The sequence below is a fragment of the Diadema antillarum genome, unplaced genomic scaffold (assembly GCF_040938485.1).
Source record: "Diadema antillarum isolate AM-2024a unplaced genomic scaffold, OU_Dant_1.0 seq00000491_RagTag, whole genome shotgun sequence".
Classification (NCBI taxonomy): Eukaryota; Metazoa; Echinodermata; class Echinoidea; order Diadematoida; family Diadematidae; genus Diadema; species Diadema antillarum.
Window position 1 is genome coordinate 867,459 of NW_027271452.1, and position 21,428 is coordinate 888,886.

Sequence of the window (21,428 nt, forward strand, 5' to 3'; positions counted from 1 at the left end):
CTTGGGAATAACAAGCCTTCGAAATAACGACAATCATCCATGTATTGCTCATCATAACGTCCAATCCACTATGGCAAGTGCTTATTTTTTTCATGATCGAAAGAAACGGGGATGCCATGTATAATCTAACAATAACAAACACACAATCTACGAGCTTTATTTTTCTTTGTAAGGTGTGTACAGAGGATGACCGACCATTGTTTTAAAGTGGCCAGAACACTTGTTCCATTTTATATCTGATTTTCATTGCTGCTTGTTACTTGTTACTTTAAATGTTGGAGTTACCCTGACAAGGATATATGTCCAAGCGGGAGGTAGTCCTCGTGACCACCATGACATATTCAAAGCTATATATATCTGCAACTATATATACCGGTATCAAACAGAACTATTGAAACAAAACTAAAAGGGGGTCCTATAACGGTTTTGAAATTACTGGATACAAAATAACTGATGCAACTATAGAGTAACACGAGCAATCTATTCATTATACGCAACAATTACATCTCACATGCATGTGAAAAGCCACGTATATTGTAGGTAGACCTCTAACTCTCCCCAAATATTGTGCAATTATAAAAGCCCTTTTTTTTTCTTCAAAGCCACCTTTTCTTAAAAAATAACTCACTTTGCCCTACTGAAAAAACATCCGGGTATGGGATTGCGATCAGTACTCCTTTCCACCAAGAATCATTGACAATCTATGAAAAGTTACCAATATAGCAAAATGAAGAAGTTTTGTAATGATAGAAGAAAAAGAAGAAGAAATTTCGTTTAACCGAACCTCATCGAACATAATATTGCTCATGGATATGACGGTATGCCACAGCAACACCGCCAAAAACTACCCAAAGCTTTCTTGACTTATTTCTTACTTCCCCTGAAAATTACATCGTCTACACCTACTCAGAACTGTGTGAATTTAGTTGCTGAGAAACATGCAGACAAATAATAATTGTCAGCAACAACATAAACGGCTTGCAGAAGTAGGTAAACCATTCCTATTGCAAGTCATGGAATCCATATTGATATATCATTAACATTCTTCTTCGTATGAACTTCATACGAAGACAACTGTTTGAAATGTAATGGAAATTACTTCTTTAAAATCATTCATATCTGATTTCAGAAGGTGAGTCGGTTCAACAGCAAAGCAAAACGGTTCTATGTTGGCTCCATTTGTGATTTTGCTCGCAATTTGCTCAATCTAGATCTCATCTAGTGCTCATTAACTCGCTAGCAGACACCGAACAATCAAACAAGTCAACCAACGCTGGCAAAAATGACTTCGATCCATGATCGACTTTATATCTTCATACACACACCGTAACAAGTTGAAACAACAACAACAACTGTAACACAAGCCTACTAGACACTGCTTAAAACTGCATTGTACATAGTTTACATTCTATACATTCCATCATTCATTTCCATTCTTGAGCGATGACACGATTGAATATCCGTGACGAATTGATTGCCATGGCGACGTGACAGACTGCGAAAACGAAGAACAAAATGCGGTCCAACATGTTAGCCACGAGCTCATTACTGGTGTCAATGTCATCCTGTATTTGAATGAAAAAAAAAAGAGAGAAAATGTTGCAGATGATTGTGTGCAAATTTATATGGAGAGGTGTAATCCGAATTTTCAGCACAGCACAGCAGGAGCTTCTAAAAGTACATGAATCTCAAGACCAAGAAAAGAATACCTCGTGGGCGGACTTGTTGTCTGTCACTGCTGAACCACTGTTATGGTCATCTGTTGACTCGTCACGCGTATCAGACCGTCCTCTTGGTTGATGAATTCGCGTCGCTCCTATTAGAGATACAAAAAAAAAAATTAAGTCATGTCAGTTGCTTTACTTGTATGTCAAATATTATCATGTAGTTTCATTACTGCTTTATGATGTGCTATGATTAATAGCGCTGTTATCAGGTTATGTCATTTTGGGAGAGTAACGACATTCGTCGGTATTAATGCTCCAATCTCATGTTATACTAGCATTATGTTATTGGTTGTTGTATACGAAATTTCACGAGAAAGGGGTGTACTGCAGACCAATGAAACGTGTACTTTGAATAATCTTTTGATGTATACCCGCTATCGCGGTTAACTTTTTAATTGAAGCCTTATGCATTTTGCATCTACATCTTACCTTCGCGTCTCATAAAAGTAAGCGTCGCTAGGACTCTGAAAAGCAGGAATTGGAGGGCTCTGTTGTCGACGCGGCAGGGTCTGAAACTAATGTTGACCAAGAGTACGGACGATACGCACATGGCGACGAGCACGAAAAACGACATTGACCCGTACACTAGGATGATCGGAGTCCGATCGGTTCGCGACGTCTGGGGAATGATGTCACCGAGAACTATCTGAAAGACAGTGAGTCCCAAGAGCACAGAGATACAGGCCGAGATGCGCTCTCCGCTCTTGAGCGGGACGAGGAACGTGATGAGTCCGATGATGTTGATAAGCAGGAGAGGCAGTACTATCGTGTAGATATAGAAAGACGGTAGCCGATCAAGTCTGACAATGAGAACCAGCGTGGAGAACACATCGTCACCGTCCAAAGTTTCGAGGCTGGTTGATATCTTGGAAGAGACTGTGATATTCCACTGCGGACTCGGGGCTAGAACCTCTGCGATCACATTTCCGGCGACGAGGACCATGAACGCATTGGGAATACTCATGGAGGAGAAAAAGAAGAAGCAATCAGTGTGGTCGAAAGGAAACTCTTTGAGGTTTGACGGACAAGTTGCATCAATGTAGAACATTGTTTCCATGTTCACATCCCCTCGATTATTGATCCGCACTCTGGTGTTTTCTGGATGATGTGGAATTGACGAGTCTGTACCGATGCTGAACACAGAAAAAGAGAATAGTACAAATAATACCAACTTCAATTCATACGACCACAGAAACAAACTCGATTTTGCACAAACATGGGGAGGAGGCAATCATTGCTTATAATTCATAGAATCGCAGAAAAACACTAGCTTGATCAGCAACTTTGTACATAATTTCTCTTCTTGATTTGTCGTTACTCAGCGAAGAGAAGGTTTAGTTAACATCACTTAAAGCAACTGGTCATGTCAAGTATGTCGGCAAAATTATAATAGCTCCATCCATTTTTACCCCACACACATTACACTTCAGCCAGACATTTTGCTTTATACAACTGAGAGGTCTGGTCGTGCTTACGTGTTCAGCAAGAAAATAGGCGGTGTCCAAATCGATGTCCACGGCAGAATCAAGCTGGACAAGTTATTGTAGTACTCAGGATTCCAAGTGAGGCGATCATCTCTCCACGACTTCGACCATGACACAAAACGTATAGGATAATGTTATGCAAAGTCTAATTTTTCCTACCGCAGATGTCTAGTTAAGTACAAGAGTGAACTAATCACGAAACTCTCAACAGAAGTCCAACAGAAAATTCATTATCAAGGCCCAGGTTTCAAACTACCCCTTGCCTATATTGTAATCAAACCTCTTGATCAAAGTAAAGGGATAAGGATTGTCAGCTCATAGTAAGAGTTCGGTTGAACATTGCAAATTGATACTATTTTCGAGATCTAATCTTTCTAAAAACACTCCATTTCAGGTTCGGAATTGTCATTTGGTAGGTATACATTTTCTAAGAGGAATGGCTATTTTATTTTTATGCAACTTCAAAGGTCTATAATCGTTTCATTAAAGGATGTATACGCATTCGGTATTTTTCGATACGTCATTCGCTGTACAAACACACAAACTTTGCTTTACAAGCGCATGCAGTCATTGTAATCCACTTATTCTTTCGGATGATGAGCCATAATTAATGGTTCACATTATTTCATCCATAAGTTCAAGCCGATGGGCCGAGGATCTGCTGAAAATTGACCATAAAAACCTGCAGGTATTGACTCTGACCATACTTACAAGACCGACTTTGGATAAACCACGAAAGTTTTGTAGACGTTCACTCTGTAAGAGGAAGCAAAGTTCATGGATATTGCATCAGAGAAAGCTTGGTTCATTGGACAGAGATTTCATAATACCAGAATATCAATGAGGTATAGCCACTGAAACCAAGAACACTTTTAACAAACAGAAATACAATATATCTAGTCCTTAGTCCTTAGTTTCTAGTCCGTGTACAGGGGCGGATCCAGGAATTCCGTAAGGAAATGCGCCTTTACAAAATTAAAGGGGGGGGCGCACGCTCCCCCCCCCCCATTTTTTCTTGTTATTTCTTTTGTTTTAACAAAAAATAAATAAATAAAGAGGGGGCGCGCGCCTGGTGTGCCCTCCTCTGGATCCGCCACTGGTGTAGTTGCTGTGTGGCTGCCCTTGTTGGTCCAGGGAGGTGCTCCCTGGTTGGTCCGTGTATCTGCCTTGATGATCCGTGACGGTCATTGATGTGAAAAAAAGTACGTACGGACTGCCAAGGATACTCACGGCGCCTTCACGATTGTTCCAGGCAGCCACACGGACCATCCCGATGGAATCCCATTTTCTTTGCTCATTTTTCCACTAATGAATTATATTCTTTCTGGTCAGTTTATTCTGTCTTCATTTGTCACATACTCAAAAAGCTGCACCACTTCGGTGCTCGACCCTCGCATTTATCCCCAAGTTGATTATCCTCCGGGTTTATGCCATGCAGGTTTAAGTGTGTGCGTGTGTGTCACACACAAACACACTAAGATAGCTTCTGACCATTCGAGCATTGAGAATTTAGGGTTTCTGGGACGAACAACGAACTATAGGACTTTCTATAGCTCAGTCGGTAGAGCACCGGGATAGCAATCTAACAACGAATCTAACAATAAACAAAAATCTCCAACAAACTAGCAGTTCTGTAGCTGTTTTAATCTGACATAACACTTCTTCTGACATTTTACCTCGGTCACTCATATCCTTGTTACTAAAGGCATTATTTACCATTTGCAGACGAAACAAAAACCCAGGTTTAGTGCTTAAAAATAGTTCTAAAATGTGATTTAAACATAGAAACAATCATTGTACAAATTTTAATCAGGATACTCAATGTTAAGTATTGTTAGATATACAAAATGTGAACAATAGTTATAACAATATTGTTTATCAACCGTCTACAGCTATGGTTTGATAAGAAAAACAGTGATATCTCCCTATATTTGAGGTTTTATTGCAAAATTTTTATATGGTAGGATGTTTTGTGATACAACTGACCTACACATATGCATCAAATGTGATAACTCGAAAATCTTTAAAATCACTGCTCCCAAAGGTAAACTATCTTTAATATTCACTTTGGACAGTTTTACCCATGCAGAACCCATATCAGTGTCTTACCATTTCCACCACGGTCAAGACGGTGAAGTGAACTCTGACAAGCAGTGGATCTTGGTTTGATGTGTTCGGTGGTTCGATAGTGTCGTATCCGTCATCCATTAAATCCCTTTTTAGACGACCCCACCAAGTTGGTGTCTGCCGTGCGTGTGTCTGGGCTGTTCAGGGTCAAATTCGGCGGAATAACAGTAACAGTTATTTGCTTTCGCAAACACCCCACACACGCACAAAACCACATCTCTATACGCCAACTCCACTGGCTGCCAGTCAAGGCAAGAATATCCTTCAAGCTTCTCGTACTGCTATACTGTTCTACAAATAAAAAACAAAACAAAACAAAGCAAGAATACACGAATAAAGAATAACGCAGAAGCATTATACATCGTTAGATGCATATAACGTATAAACCTGGCTTGTGTATACCTCTTTGCCTGTTTTATAACAAACTTTCGCCCCTTTCTGCCCCACCCTCACCCATCACCCATTTTTAAAAAAGATCTATGCAATTTCTTTCATTTAATTGATTGCACGAAGTGGGAAATTGATAATCTGCAAATAAAATTGAATGTCCCAAACAAGCTCATCGGGACTATGCCGTGAATTGAAATGCAAGAGTAGGAAATGCTGTACTCGCATTTGGAAATTGAACGCACATATCGTGAATTTGACTTGACGCCGAAAACGAAATAGAGCTCTCTATATTGATCGCTCGGATTCTGAATTTGAATGCCCGAATATTTTGCCTGAGTGTGATGTGTGAATTTGTAAGCACAGTTATGAACTGGAATGACGAAAGTATGAAATAGACCGGGGAAACCTATAGTATACAAAATGATGCACAGGATAGAGTCCGTTAGTGGAGATGTAGCGCACTCGAGGGTATATTGTGAAACATGCGCTACATTGTAAATACCCGAGAGTGAGCTGCATCTCCACTAACGCCACGAAATAATCCTATGCATCATTTGTTTTATAAAATGGGTCGAAAACTAACAGCATTTTTCACGTACTTTTGTGGATCAAGATGTCCGAAGATGTTCGTCCCAAATATTTACGCACGTCGCACTCGGAAATCCCGCACATAAGTAGGGTTGGACCTACTACTCATCGACCGCCTAATGTTTATTTGATTGATAAGAATATTTAACACTGAAATTCACGTAAAAAACTTGACCTACGTGATTGAGAAAATCCAGCTCTATCAAATGCCGTTGTTCCCTTTTCGATTCGAAGTTTCAGTGCAATAATATCGCCGACGAACTTGCGTGGCCTCGTTTCAGCTCCCCGCTGTAAATCGCGTTATTAGGATCGACTGCTGTTTTTGCATTGACAATGCACGCAAACCGAGTTGTATTGAACACCGTGTTGTACGAAGCTTTTTAGAAGCCTTTTAGAAACTTGCATAGACATTACATTGTGTTGTCATTACGATTCGGTGAAAATGTTCATTCGAAATTTTGTCCTTGATTAAAACCATTAATGAACAGTGAATTATCGCGTTTTTCCACACCATCCTCATCTACATTCAAAGCCAATCCATTTTTATGTGCTTTGCGCGCAGAGAAGTGCGTACTAAGTGTTCAGTACGCGAATTATACGCGGTCGGTTTAAAAGAAGGTGGTCGATATGTAGTAGGGCTACCATACAGTACGTATAAGAGTATACGTACGCCACACAATAGTCATTATCATGCACACAAGAAAGGCCGGCCGGCAGCCCGAATTAGAAGTTGTTTACAGGATTGACAGCGCGTATAGTAGCGCGCGACGCACTTGTAACAACTGATTGAGTGCGCACTGCTAGTGCAAACATTGTGACGTCGGCCGTGGATGTTAGTGAGAAATTAATACAAGCACACGTGACTCATTTCAGCGGTTCCAATTGGTTACATTCTTGAACCCATTTTATAAAATAACGATTCTATAGGGTAAGTTCGGGCCATTTCCCCTGGGGTCAAAGATCAAATGAAAATGCTAAAAAAAAAACAAAAACCAAACAATTGCCTATAGGCCCTAAATGATTTGTCGCGCAGTATTTTGTCGCAGTTTTCAAAGCGATTGTCGTGTCGCCATAATTATGTAAACTAATATCATAGAGGTACCCGCACCTTGCAGGGACCCTGTAAAAACCTAGGACAGCCACCCTACAAGCGCACTGAACGATCATGTAAGTGGGATTGTGTGCAGTCAGGGAGTTGGGACTTCCCTGGTGCAGTATACCCTTGGAACTTGCACAGAGTTACCACAACCAAGCAAATTGAGGCGAAACAGGCCAGTTTTTCTTGATCATCTTAAATTCATAGACTCTAAGAACTAGAAATGTGTTATTGCCTGTAGGTGTCGTCAGGCACACATCTTTTACGTATACTCACTTCGCCGGATGGAGAGATTCTGACCCCCCCCCCCCCTTTTTTTTTTTTACCTATACAACTAAATAACATCGGTCGCATTTCGAAACGATACCTATACATCTGGAGCATTTTCCCCAGCTTTTCCTTAATGTGAGAAGAATTTCACAGAATTTCAGAGATGTATATCATGTACAAAATATCAAAAATGCATCAACTATGGAGATGTGCGGGTCACCCAAATATTATTACTATAACGCAGAACACATTACCTTCAATCTGTTGGGGGCAGGATAACATTTGGCAAGCCAACAGGAGTAAACACAGCCTGGAAGAGAACATGTCGCAATTTTCACGGTCCCATCCGTGATTTCCTACAACTATGGTATAGGCTGACAAGACTCTACACAAGCGTTGATTTAGTGATGTCCCACACCAGGGCAACACCGCTGTCGTGAGACCATGAAAGTAATTGACTGTAATTGCATTCAAATTGTAGGTTCTCCTAATTGATTTCCGCAGGTAAAGCTGTGGAATCGATAATGCCAACGACAATGAATAATTCCATCGCCGCAAAAAGCATCATAACTATATCGAGCCTATAGATCGTGCAAAGTGAATTTAGGCAGAAATCCACTCCGTCGACAGCACTGACGTATAACTATATACGTGACATTTGACATCATCGTTTGACATCTGACATTTGACATCATTGCATACGGTGTGAATGAAATGCAGCGGAATGAATGGGGTGCAGTTTGCTCCCGTTCACTGCCAACGTCAGAAGCAGCTATACCAACGCTTCTCACTAGTATATAAAATAGCGAGAAGCATCGAAAGGATTCGATTGAAACTCGTAGAAAGTAAATCGTAATTTCAGTGTTAAAGTTTAACTAAAGTATCATGGATGAATTGGAACGAATTACACAGTGACATAGAAATTAATAATGTATAGTAAAAAAAAAAAAGCATCACGTACTGTTGCCTGAATGGAATTTTAAGTCTCCCGGCTTCACTCGGTCCCGTCTCTCTCTGTCTATAGTCCCTCTAGCCGTTGTTGTCCCCCAGAATCACAATTGGAAACATAATGAGATTTAAACAATTCAAAAATATTATGTATGAAAGGGGCACGGATGACAAAAAATGGGGAATCCCAGAGTGACAAAATGAAAAAAAAAAATCCGGTGATATTATACAATAAATTCAATCAAATTGCTGCTGTGGAATTTTGCTCATTGTGGGTTTTGTTAGTACGCGTGTACTATACTTTGTACCATGTATCGCCAATCAAGATATACAAGTTAATCATGTTGCTACTGTATAACTTTGCTCAGTTAAGTGTGCATTTGCGTTTGTATACTTTTTTTTATTACGTTTTGTTCGAAGGAATTAAAGAAATTGAATTCAATGTAGCTGAATTGAAATGAATAATTCAAGTGGTTGAACATTTTCCCTAATAACCAGTAAAGGTAGAGAATATAATTTACCCCAGAACTATTTTCATCTGCAATGTAGGTAAACTAACAGGATGACGATTATGGAATAACCACATATTACTATTGGCAAACTGAATGAGCCGATTATCATGGCATCACAAGCCTTCTGTTCGATCGCACACAAACCAAGACTAAATATCCGTCCCATTTCCATTATCAAATAACTACACATTGCATACTAATGATACACCAGTTAGTGAAGGTCTAGTTCATGATTGCTCTGTAAATGTTGTTGTTGCTGCTGTTTTTTGTTTGTTTTTTTGTTTGTTTTTTTTTTTTGTTTGGGGGGGAGGGGGGGGGGGTCATCCTGTCATGACTTTTTTCCATAATACCGTAAAATGAACCTAACGAAATTATGAAAAAGGCGTTTGACTGCATTTTGTAAATTCTTACTGAACACCGCCAGATGATGATTACTAAGGGAAGACATTTCGTTTTTTCTTCTTCATCATTTAGAGCTAACGGAAGTACCTGCTTCAACTCTTGTGTTTTCACTTACAGATGATGGATATGGAGTTCCTGGCTGCTTGCCTCGATCGCATTTGTTTCGTCGGTGCTGTGATCGCTTTCCTCTCGATCAACATCGGAGCCTTTGACATTGTCCGGAGCATTTTGCAGTTGATGATCAGACAAAATGGCAGTGGATGAACATTGGTGGCGCTTCATCCTAGTGCCTACAGCTAGACAGTACATTTTTTTATGGAGATCCATATGCAACATACAATTATATCGTTTAGTATGAGTTTGTCTCTTCACCATAACGGTTTCTGGAAAATACCAGTTTATCCTGCTGACCATCCCTTAAAAGAAATGAAGAAATATCAACCACCAACTTCAGAAAAGGTGATTTGAAGTGTAGATGATACAACTGACCTGTATTATTGAAGAATGTAAGTTTGTTTTCCAATAAACCTCAGTTAAAACATAGCACGGTGAAAGTGGAGAAAGGGCTAGACAGACAGATAGATGGATAGAAGAAATTACATATAAAATATCTTTGGAGATGTGAAAATCCATGTGAAGGTGCTATTCCAGGTGACTGCAGAACCTTCAATAGTCTTAAAATTGCCACGTGATTTCAAGATATAGGTCAGCTTCTTTTTGGAAAACTTAATCTATATCGAATTTCCTAGGAATGTGTCTTTTTCATTTTTGTTGAATTTGTCACTCGCTAAAACATCCCTATAGATGCTTTAAACCGCATTGTACCTGCATATTACACTACATTATGATTTTAGCTTAGATCTGCCTGAAGTAATATTTCTTGTATGCTTTCTATCCTCCCCCGCACCTTTACAATATCCCTTTCAACTGTACCACAATTATACAATTGAATAACCAAAAAACACACAAACACAACAAACAAATAAAATAACCTTATCAGAGAGAAAATGTTTATTTTAATGTTTCAATAATGAATGCAACATGATAAATGTTCATTTACTAATCCTCTCGACTATCACCGTAACTTTTCGTCTCTATACATACACGGTACACCCCTTCGATAATTATTTGAGATTAAAAACTTGTCGGATGAATGAATCCAATATTATTATGTTCGACTTAGCACAATATGCTTCGTGCACATGATATTCCTACGATATTCATAAATGTACACATTGTACCTACCTACCTACATAATCGAATCATACATCATAATGTTTAACTTTCAGACGATAATATCATATGCGCATATTATATTTACCTATTATAACGTGTTTGTGCACATTAATGTTTTACTATGTGTGTGCCGTCATTGTGATCAGCATTTACCATCAAGTTTTATATTTGTTTGTTTTACTGATTTTTCTCTTCTTATGATGGCTGCCATTCATAAATTACCTAAACGAGAATTATCACAGACGTTTATAAATTCAGCCGTAATAATCCCCATCTTCCGATGATTGTAGTTGTGTAAATACCCATCAGTTCAAGCATGTCAAGTGCGCGTTGTCGGGCCCTATATAATCATTAAATAAAAGCGGTACCGCTAATGACGAATCTCGATGTACATGTATGTCTTTGTACGGACAGTTTTGTCTTTAAGCTTTGTTTCATTAAATGTTGATGACATGAAGATAACAAATGCATGTATGTAAATATATCAGACTAGAACACGATTCACTAAACTGCTTATTGATGTCATGTTAACTCTTCTTTTACGTGTGTATTGTGGGTATATTCTGAAGGTACCTTGAAGGAGAACCCTGATGGATGATTTTCAGACTTTTATATTATTTTTGAACAACCACAACTATTGGTTATAATGGGTACATGGAGTTTTAGAATATACAGTGATTGGGATGAGAAATAAGAACATTTTCACAATTTGCAACGAATCACAGTAAACGAGGATGGTGACATGGCAGCTTTGCCAAAAGAATGTACGAGTGTCTAATTGGCACAAGAAAGCAGAACAAAAGAAAGCACAAATTCATTCTGTGACGGTGAATTTGTGAAGCAAAATGTATTGTAATGGCATTGCATTGATACATTTCTGAAATACCCGGTATATAAGCCTCCCATTACATTATCCTTGTTCAGTATAATTTGTTTTGGGATATTCAGAGTATTGATTTCTCTGTTTAAAGACCACAATAAATTCCACAAATCTATACACGGACCCGCTGTCGATTTATGTAGGACTACGCATGACGTGAAATACATTTGTAATGAAAATCATCTAGACTTCCCATTCAATCCGAATACATGTATGGAAATACGTTCGTTACTCCGGAGGTAATCCCTTAATCAGAAAACAATATAAGATTCGTAATTCCTTGGATCCTCCTTTTAACGCATCTTCTTTTCATCTTCGGATTAACGGACCTTCGGAATAAAAAGCCTTCGAAATAACCAAAATCATCCATGTATAGCTCATCATAATGTCACATTCACAATGATAAGTGTTTTTTTTCTTAATCATGACAAACGCGAATGTAATGCATGATTTCATAAATAGCAAACATACACTCTACACGCTTCATTTCTTCTTCGTAAGGTGTGTATAGAGGGTGACCGACCATTGTTTCAAAATGGCCATAACACTTGTTTCATTTTTTTAACTGATTTTCATTGCTGATTGTTACTTGTTACCTTTAACGATGGATTTACATTGACAAGGATACATGCCCAAGCCGGTGGCAGTCCTTGTGGCCACCACGACATATTATTTCATAGCTACATATGCAATTATATTCCACATACTAAGAATCTTGCTATAGGATTGGTCAAGAGGTGATCACGTGATAAAGCGTAGTTTTGCCCATCACATCACCTGGGAAGAAAAGTTCGTTACACTCTATGATGATAGTCATTTTGTTTCGCTGATCTCTTAGTCCACACAGTCCTATGATAAAACTTTTGAGTACGCGCGAAATGAAAGTGCGTTGCAGTGCGTTGCACTGTGGTCTATCATTTGACCTGGGTCAAGTGATAGACCACAGTGCAACACACTTTTATTTCGGTGCCAGGCGTGGGGCGCGCGGAGCAAATTCATTGTTTTGTCATCATGCGCCTACGTCTAAAGTAAACTACGTAACCTATGCCCTGAGGATACCATAACACAGCTAAAACAGTTTCAGATGTGGAATAAAATGGTAATATCTCGGACCCTAGATGTGGAATATAAAGCAAATAATCAACTTTTAGTTTCAGGCAATGAGACAAACTATCACTTCCTCGGCGATATGAATGTGTACGCTATCTTTCCTCAGCTGCGCTTCGGAAAGATAGCTACATCCAGATCGCCTCGGAAGTGATAGTTTGTCCCATCACCTTCACCAACGTTGATTATTTGCTTACTATTTACCGGTATCAAACAAAACCATTAAAACAAAACTAAAAAAGGGAGATCCTATAATGGTTTCGGAATTACTGGATAGAAAATAACTGATGCAACTATAATGTAACACGAACAATCTATTCATTATATGCAACAATTACAATAGTCATCTCACATTCATGTGAAAAGTCACGTATATAATACTCAGTATTGTAGGTAGACCTGTAACTCTCCCAAAATGTTGTGCAATTATACGAGCCAGCTTTTCCCTCAAAGTCACCTTTTCTTAAAAAATAACTCAGTCTGCCCTACTGGAAAACATCCGGGTATGGGATTGCAATTAGTGCTCCTTTCCACCAAGAATCATTGACAATCTATGAAAAGTTACGAATATAGCAAAATGAAGAACTTTTGTAATGATATAGAAGAAAAGAAGAAGTTTCGCTTAACGGAACCTCATCAAACATATATATATATTGCTCATGGATATGACGGTATGCCACAGCAACACGGCCAAAAACTACAGATGTATAGCCAAAACTTTCTTGGCTTATTTCTGACTTCCTCTGAAAGTTTACATCGTCTACACCTATTCAGAACTGTGTGAATTTAGTTGCTGAGAAACAAGCAGACAAATAATAATTGTCAGCAAGAACATAAACTCCTACATGATGCAGGTAAACTATTCCTGTTGCAAGGCATGGGTTCCATATTGATATATTATTCACATTCTTCTTAATGATTATGAACTTAATATATGAAGACAACTGTTCGAAATGTACTGGAAATTAATTCTTTAAAATTATTCATATCTGATTCCAGAAGGTGAGTCGGTTCAACAGCAAAGCTTATCAGTTCTTTGTTGGCCCCATTTCTGACTTTGCTCGCAATTTGCTCCATTCCGTTCTCAACGTTTTGCATTAACTTGCTGGCAGACAATCGAACAAGCCAACCAATGCTGGCAGAAATGACTTCCATGAACGACTTTATATCTTCATACGCACACACTATTGAGTTGAAACAACAACAACAACAACAACAACAACAACTATAACACAAGCCTACTGGATACTGCAGTATACATACAGTCAAACCTGTCTATAGCGGCCACCCAAGGGAGACGAAAAAGTGGCCGTTATAGACAGGTGGCCGCTATAGACAGGTTATCCAACTTTGTGTGCATTGCCTCCATGTACATGTATCATCGTTGTATACATCTATAAGTACTTATATGTACATGTATGTGTGTACGTGCGCACACGTGTGTTTCATGCATTGAACAATACACCGGTGTTTATGAAATTGTTGCACAGTTGCATGTGTACAGTCGTGAAGAAAGTTTAACACTAGTGAACTATTATGACTGAATGAGTGATGAATGCAGCAGTGGCGATCACTGCACGTTGCCCAGGAATGACTGGCACGACTACAAAGCAGAAAAACATGCTGAAATACTGACTCGACTACGGCTCCATCGGGTCTGTGGCCGCTATAGACAGGTTAAAATCTACCGTGGGAAACAAAATTTGTGGCCGCTGGCTGCCTTATACAGGTGGCCACTATACACAGGGTCTTTAAGAGGGCTTTTCTCGAGGGGGGGGGGGGGATTTTTCAGTGGCCACTATAGACAGGTGGCCGCTAAGGCAGGTTTGACTGTAGTCTACATTATATACATTCCACCATTCATTTCCATTCTTGCGTGATGACACGTTTGAATATCCGTGACGAATTGATTGCCATGGCGACGTGAGAGACTGCGAAAACGAAGAACAAAATCCGGTCCAACATGTTAGCCACGAGTTCATTACTGGTGTAGATGCCATCCTGCATTTGAATGAAAAAAGAAAATAGTGCAGATGATTATGCGCAAATCTAAACTCCTCAAAAAAAAGTTTGGAAATCTGACTTCAGTTGAAAATTTCTCCAGTTTGTAAGCACTATTCAATACATGCTTGATATCAATGGAAAGATTATTAAATTTCCTTTGAAATGATATCCTATTCATTATGATTCTGCTATCGAGTAAAGGGCTGTACTCAAAAGCGTCTGATAAGGTCTGCATTGAAAAGCTGCAAAATGAACAAGAACGATCCTTATGAATGAGAATCGATGGTCGTGAAGAATAAATAGAAAACATGTTCTTTTGTGTTTTGTCTTTTGTTCTCGACTGGTCAGCCACGAAGGCAAATTTCAGGTGACATCTTAACTTCACATTCAAGTTTTCAGTGGTGCCATGCCAGGCATTATTGATATATCATCAAGTTTCACGGTTGTACATCATGCCACGTGTAAGCAATGTTCAAAAAGCCCGCGCCATAGGGCAAATTGAAGCTGAGATGCTTCAAAAAGAATGATGACAACGCAAGACCACATAGAGCGAGACTTGTGCGCAACTTTCTCGAGAGAGAGGGCATGACTAGAATGGACTGGCCTGCATGCAGCCCCGAACTCAACCCCATAGAACATCTTTGGGATCAACTTGGCCGAGCTGTGGGGGAGAGGGTCACAAATGCAACGACATTGGCAGGACTCTGTCAGATACTGGTTGACGAGTTGAACGCCATCCCTCAGAAGCTAATCAACAGCCTGAGGACACGGTGTCAGGCGGTGGTGCAAGCACTTTGGTCGTCCACGAGATACTGGGCCCCGATTGTGTTCATTGACAATTATAAAGACAAAGTAAACATAAAGTAAAGACAAACGACAAACGACAAAATGAAGACAAAATAAAGATGAAACTCCAATAAAACCAAGACCATGCCATTTCACTTCTTTATGTCTTTGTTGTAGTTAATGTGGCGAGGTTCTGTGAGATAAAATGGTTTGAGTCACATTCGTTTGTGTTTGTGTGTGTGTGTGTGTGTGTGTGTGTTTGTGTTTGTTTATCTGTTTGGTTGAACGCATACACGTTTCACTCCATAAAAATGCTGATGTTACAGTAAATAAACACCAAAGAAACAATGGGGAACTCACTCATAACGAGGAATCTCCATTAGGGATGTCAAAAATTGGGTCATTTTGCAGCTTTTAAATAACGTATTCTGACTTTACCTCGTATTAAGCACTGCACCTCCATGTATACGATAATCATAACAAGTATGGTATCATTCTAAACAGAATTAAACAATCTTTGTGTGGTACTAAGCACAAATAAATTATTTCTAAGGAAATATGAGAAATGATTGATCAAACTCAGATTTCCAAACTTTTTTGAGGGGTTTATGGAGTAAGTATTAGTAAGCTCCATTGTAAAGAAGGTCCATGTAGTTATTGCGATTTCCCAAGGTTAGATAAAAACCCTCGTGGCATTGCTTTCCCGCTATTTCATCGTGAGACATTTTATGCCAACAATATGGAGTAGCTTAAATTCTAAAAGTACATGAATCTCAAGACCAAGAAAAGAATACCTCGTGGGCGGACTTGTTGTCTGTCACTGCTGAACCACTGTTATGGTCATCTGATGACTCGTCACGCGTATCAGACCGTCCTCTTGCTTGATGAATTCGCCTCGCTCCTAAAGTCACAGTAGACAGCATTCACGGTATTTAAAAAAAAAAAAAAAAAAAAACCCAAGTCATGTCAGTTGCTTTGTGTCGAATATTATGGTGTAGTTTCATTACTGTTTTATGTTACCAAGGTATGGTTTACAGTGTTAAGCATTTATGTCTTTTTTGCACCAATCTCATATTATACTATAGCATTATGTCGGTTATAATATATTATGTCATTGGTTGTCGTACGAAATTTCCCGAGAAAGGGGTGTACTACAGACCAACGAAACCTGTACTTTGAATAATCTCTTGATGTTACCCGTTTTTGCGGTTAACTTTTGAATTCAAATGTTATGCATTTTGCATCTACGACTTACCTTCGCGTCTCATAAAAGTAAGCATCGCTAGGACTCTGAAAAGCAGGAATTGGAGGGCTCTGTTGTCGACGCGGCAGGGTCTGAAACTAATGTTGACCATGAGTACAGACGATGCGCACATGGCGACGAGCACGAAAAACGACTTCGACGCGTACACCAGGATGATAGGAGTCCGCTCGGTTCGCGATGTCTGGGGAATGATGTCACCGAGAACTATCTGAAAGACAGTGAGTCCCAAGAGCACAGAGATACTGGCCGAGATGCGCTCTCCGCTCTTGAGCGGGACGAGGAACGTGATGAGTCCGATGATGTTGATAAGCAGGAGAGGCAGTACTATCGTGTAGATATAGAAAGACGGTAGCCGATCAAGTCTGACAATGAGAACCAGCATGGAGAACATGTCGTCACCGCCCAAAGTTTCGAGGCTGGTTGATATCTTGGAGGAGACTGTGATATTCCACTGCGGACTCGGGGCTAGAACCTCTGCGATCACATTTCCGGTGACGAGGCTCATAGACGCATTGGGAATACTCATAGAGGAGAAAAAGAAGAAGCAATCAGTGTGGTCGAAAGGGAACTCTTTGAGGTTTGACGGACAAGTTGCATCAATGTAGAACATTGTTTCCATGTTCACATCCCCTCGATTATTGATCCGTACTCTGGTGTTTTGTGGATGATGTGGAATTGACGAGTCTGTACCGATGCTGAACACAGAAAAAGAAAATAATACCAACTTCAATTCGTACGACCACAGAAACAAACTCGATTTTGCACAAACATGAGGAGAAAGTACTCATCGCTTATTCATAGAATCAGTAAAAAACATTTCAGCTTGATCAGTAACTCTGTACATAATTTCTCTTCTTAGTTTGTCATAACTCAGGGAAGATGAAGTTTAGTTTACAGCACTTGACATGCTTGAAGCAACCAGTAATGTTAAGCATGTTGGCAAATAGCTCCACACCATATGTCATTAGGCCTACCCCATACACAGCACACTTCAGCCAAACATTTTGATTCACAACTAAGAGGTTTGGTCGTGCTTACGCGTTCAGCAAGAACATAGGCGGTGTCCAAATCGATGTCCAGGGCAGAATCAAACTGGACAAGTTATTGTAGTACTCAGGATTCCAAGTGAGGCGATCATCTCTCCACGACTTTGACCATGACAAAGAACGTAAGGATATTGTTAGCGAGGTACATACATACATATATCAGATGTCTAGTTTAGGAACAAGGGTGAACTAAACAAAAAACTATCACAAGTTTGAAATCAAACGGAAAAAAAAAATGTTCTTTATCAAGGCATATGTTTAAAACTGCTCCTTTTCTCGCCTGTTTTTTTTTTCCAATAAACCTCATAATTAGTGAACCACCACCACAAAACGGCCAATAAGTCGCAAAGGGACTTTTCACGTAAACAGCTGATATAGCCGGGTTGGGGTGGAAAAGTCCATTTTTTGTTTTAGGTATTTTCTGAAAGGCCATTTATCGATCTACCACCCGACAAAATTTTAGGGTTTAATGTTTACTAGAAATACTCAAAATAGTTCTTGTCATTGATACACTCCAGCTCATACTTCAAAGTGAACCATTCGAAAAAGGCTTGATTTGATCACATTGAAGCTTTGAAACAACTAAGCATGACTCAAAAAGTATACAATATCAGGTCGTGAGATTTTAGATTTTTTGAGGAGTATGTCTTTTTAAAAGCTGTACCAAGTTTAATTCTAATCCGATTAGTTCTTCCTAGTGGTTGCTATTCCATAGGGAGATTTGATCCAATCTTTTGTCCCCCGGACAACAGGACACGGTTCTTCGCTTCTGAATGGTCACAGTTCTCTAGAGCCCGTTTCCCCCACTATTCTGGTAATTATCCTGTCTGACATCCCCACTTTTTCATTGTATTTTCAAAGGGTTCGCTTTGTCCATACAAGGATCTTTTGAAAGCTTAGAATTTCAGCTTTTTGATTGTGTTGGAATCTAAAACACAAAAATTTCCAACTTACTGGTCGTTTTGTCGTGGAGGGTTTATGGTAATGGGCTAAGAATTGTCAGCTCATAATAAGATTTTGGTTGGACATTGCAAATTGATACTACGTGCAGAAGCCATGGCTTAATCATTTAAAAACACCCCATTTCAGGTTTGAAATTGTCATTTGGTATGCAATTCCAAAGTTGAATGACTATCTTATCTTTATGCAACTTCAGTGGTCTATAATAGTTCCGTGAAAATATGTATGCGCATTCGGCATTTTCAATACATTTGTACGCTGTACAAACATACAACTTTGCTTTACATGCGTTCATGTGATCCACTTATTCTGTTTGGATGATGCGCCATAATGAACTGTAAAACATTATTTCATTCATACGTTCAAGCCGAGGGACCGAGGATTTGTGAAAAATTTACCATGAAAAAACCTACAGGTATGTGCTATGATCATGATAATTATACTTACAAGACCGACACTGGATAAACCTCGCAAGTTTTGTAGACGTTCACTCTGTAAGAGCAAACAAAGTTATGGATAATGCGTCAGATATCATGTAGGACATTATAAGCTTGTTTCATTTGACAGATATTTCATAATACAAGAATATCAATGAGATATAATAGCCGCTGAAACCAAGAACACGTCTAACAAATAGAAATACAAGGTGTACAATGTATCTAGTCCTTACAGTACAGGGTTTAGTATAAGTAGTGAGTTCGAATGGATTGAGACGACATTGTGTGTTACTGTTCCGTATGTTCCGATTATGTCTTTGATGCGGCATTCTTACTTTTATTTATCCTTAATCACCTTGCCAAATACAAAATCTGTTTCATATACCAATAACATTTTTGGACCTTTATAATGTCTGTGATGGACGAGTTGCATTTATCAAGCATGTGTAAGTCTTTAATTGTATCGGAATTCCACCGTTGTATACGGGTCCATCTTACTTGTCCTCAGTCAACGCTGTATGCCTACTATGGGGTTAAACGGAGTGTCTAATCAATATTTGCAAGGGTCGATCATTTGCGTCAAGTCAAACAAGTCCAGTTATAAAAGTTTTCATTGATTCTGTTCGACATTGTGCATTGAATCTTTTTGATTATACTATTTGCAAACTACTTTTCGAGCATTAAAATTATGAGATGAAATTAAAAGGTTACAAATCGTTATCCAGAAGATTTCTTCATCTGAAAAGTGATAGGGTTCGTTATTCGAAAGGAATGTTATTCCGAAAGTTCGTTAATGCAAAAATTAATAAGGTTCGTTATTCCTAAAGTTCGTTTATCTCAAAATGAGTAAGGTTCGTTATTCCGAAGGTACGTTTCTGATATTTGACATCAACACCAGCACACGGGAAGGTAAAGCTGACAGTCGTCAGCTGTGTGTGGACAGGCACTGTCAGGGAGAGCATCGAGAGGACTGAAGCTGCAAGACACGTACAGCAACCGACAAGAGAGCCAGAAGGAAGGCAAGGACAGCCGCAGCCTCAGCCTCATTGGACTTTATCTGCTGCATGTGCTCCAGAGATTGTCATTCTAGAGTGGGGCTATACAGCCACAATGACTCAAGGCGGTGCAAAAATCTTGCCTAGAGCTACGCCATCGTTTCTCGAGACGAATGGATGCCAAAAACAACGACAAAAACGTTTCTGAGGGTTCGTTAATCCAAAAGAGCGAAATAAGGCTCGTAATTCACTGGTTATTCCTATATATAATGTTTGTGTGTATTATGCATCTTCATTTTGGATTAACAAATCTTTGGGAAATTGTGTGTTGCGGAATATCGAACCTACGGAAAAATGAATGTTCGGAATTTCTAACGTCACGCTCAAAGATAGGTAAGATAATAAAGATGAGTCAAAATCAAAATCTGCGTTTTAAAGCATAGGCTACTGAAACGGTTATTGAATAGTGTCTTAGTGTCGGGACCATACAAAGCCCATCTATAGCCGTTGTCTAGTTGGGTGCATCAGATGGTAATAGTCGGACGAAAACGTATAGGCACTTACATGAAAATAAGATGGATTATATAAGTACGAAAGCCACAAAATGTGTATAGGATTGCTGAAAAATTAAGGATTTTTTTTTTTGGATACTTTATGACGATAAAGACACCATCATGTTAATTGTAAAGTGCTGAATATGATGGCCATTTGATAACATCATAATATGGTATCAATCGTCTTTCACTTATTATAGCATCAAATTAGCACTCTCATGAATATTTACACACACACACACAATATATATATATATATATATATATATATATATATACATATATATATATATATATATATATATATATATAATATATACATTTATGTACAAATTAATCAAGTATACCATCCAAGTATATAGATACCCTAAAGTTTTGTTGCTATTCTGACATAACACTGTTCTTTCGACATTTTACTGAGTCTCTCATATCCCTGTTACAATGTTCTCTTTGGACAGTTTTACCTATGCAGAACCGCGCACCCATCTCTTCATGGCTTACCATTTCCACCACGGCCGAGACGGTAAAGTGAACTGTAACAAGCAGTGGATCTTGGTTAGCTGTATTCGGTGGTTCGATAGTGTCATATCCGTCATCCAGTAAATCCCTCTTTAG

At 39.1% G+C, this 21,428-nt stretch overlaps 1 protein-coding gene across 1 annotated transcript; it reads right to left on the reverse strand.

The window, feature by feature from the left end:
- Positions 1–1,732: 1,732 nt before the first annotated feature.
- On the reverse strand, positions 1,733–20,330 carry LOC139733798 (uncharacterized). The gene is made up of 6 exons (XM_071644603.1): positions 20,256–20,330; positions 17,860–17,969; positions 16,813–17,516; positions 9,660–9,840; positions 2,272–2,860; positions 1,733–1,816 (listed from the first exon to the last, which is right to left on the reverse strand). The coding sequence occupies exons 1-6, from the start codon at positions 20,328–20,330 to the stop codon at positions 1,733–1,735; spliced, it is 1,743 nt and encodes a 580-aa protein (XP_071500704.1).
- Between the last annotated feature and the right edge of the window lie 1,098 nt (positions 20,331–21,428).